Source organism: Pygoscelis adeliae, unplaced genomic scaffold (assembly GCF_000699105.1).
Source record: "Pygoscelis adeliae isolate BGI_AS28 unplaced genomic scaffold, ASM69910v1 Scaffold508, whole genome shotgun sequence".
In the NCBI taxonomy this organism is placed as follows: Eukaryota; Metazoa; Chordata; class Aves; order Sphenisciformes; family Spheniscidae; genus Pygoscelis; species Pygoscelis adeliae.
In genome coordinates this window covers 453196-454694 of record NW_008825292.1, presented here as the reverse complement: position 1 = coordinate 454694, position 1499 = coordinate 453196, and the positions used below count along the sequence as shown (strand labels likewise).

At 60.2% G+C, this 1499-nt stretch overlaps 1 protein-coding gene across 1 annotated transcript in view; it reads right to left on the bottom strand.

Moving 5' to 3' along the window:
* BRICD5 (BRICHOS domain containing 5) overlaps positions 1-1499 on the bottom strand; it is a 4735-nt gene that overhangs the window by 1688 nt on the left and 1548 nt on the right. Inside the window, exons 4-5 of the mRNA XM_009329965.1 lie at positions 1022-1174; positions 648-755 (exon numbers count right to left, since the gene is read on the bottom strand). Of these exons, the coding sequence (XP_009328240.1) occupies positions 648-755; positions 1022-1174 (261 nt within the window). The remainder of the gene's footprint in view (positions 1-647; positions 756-1021; positions 1175-1499) is intronic.

The following is a 1499-nucleotide window of genomic DNA, read 5'->3' as shown; positions in this document are numbered from 1 at the left end:
AGAAGCCCCCCAGGAGCCCCCGAGGAAACGGAGAGCAGATGGCAGGGGCACAAAAAATGGGGCCTTCTGTCTTCTTGAAACAGAATCTGCCCCCCCCCACCCATGCATCCATTAACATTTTGTTCAGAGGGTCTGTGTACATGATTTACTCCAACCTTCTTCCCTGTGAATTGCTAACAAACCCCCTTTGTTTTTTGTTCCCCAGATTTTTGAGCAGGTAACAGAATCCAGTGGGAGCGGGTCCTGCGAGAGCCCTGCTATTCACCTCTGTGGGACGTATCCCCCTTCCCCGGCCTGCAGCTCTCCTGTTTCTCACGGAAGACAGGGTATCGATAAAACCGGGAGCTGTTGCTCTGAGCTCGCACGCTGAGCCCAGCGCTGCAAGGCAGAGCCCTGCTCCTACGCAAGCCAACCCCCCTTTTTGAGCAGTGAATCGCACAGAACGGGGGGCTGCCGCTGCTACCCCCGGCTGGGAGAGCCCGTGCCCTCATTCAGCCACGCTTGGGATGCTGGTGTTAAAGAGTCACCACTGCGAACACAAATCCACGCAGGAAAGTGCCTTCAGCGAGCCAGGGCTCCGTGCAAAGCCCAATTCATCACCCCCGTCCGCTCAGCCGCCCCAGGGAACGGCCGCAGCAGCTGCTCACCCTCTGCTCGGACGTGTTGAGAGATGTCTGCAGGGTCTGGAGGTCCCAGGCGTCCATCCTCCTCAGGTAGCACGCTCGCTGCTCCACAGGTTTGTAGCACACGTAGCCCTGCGAGACGGATTGTGCCCTGTGAGAGCAGGCAGCGGCACGCACCCGCAGCTCTCTTAAGAGCCCAAAAAACGGACATTCCTCCTTCTGTCCTGCGTTATCTTTCCTAACCAAAGGTGCGGAGAAAGGCACCAAACAGTAGCTGGTTGATGTTTTCCCTGGTCTACACCTCCTGCCCCCACCCCAGCAGCTCTTCCCTCAGCAGCCTGGGTTCCTCTGCTCGCTTCCAGGCTAGCGAAGCAGGTTAATTATCCCAACACACTTACGTTCCTGCTGTCATACAGCACCACGGCGGTGTGGTTACTCTGCGAGGTTACGTAGTAGGTCACGGTGCTCCTGGACTTGTCCACCAAGGCTGTCTGATTCCTCAGCGGGTCTTGCTGGCCCTGGAGCGTTAGCCGGACGAGCTGAGAGCCAGCCTGGGCCCAAAGAGAGGGAGGGCAGCACCAACCATCTCCCCGCCGACATCCCCCCTCGGACCCTTCGCTGGTCCCTGTTGCTTGTCTGAATTATTTAGCGACAGCAGCAAGCTCTGACCCACGGGAGGGGAGCAGATCTGGGAAGCAGACCGCTCTCCGTCACCCAGGGCTGGGGGAGAGGTGCCGGTGCCCCTCACACCGAAGGCACCCACCCTGCCGGGCAACAGGGTGCTGGAGGAAAGGGCCAGGGGACTCGCCAGCCTCTGCCACGGCTGCGCACGGGGGGAGGCTGGGATCTGCCTCCCCGGCCCGCACGGCTCGCTCG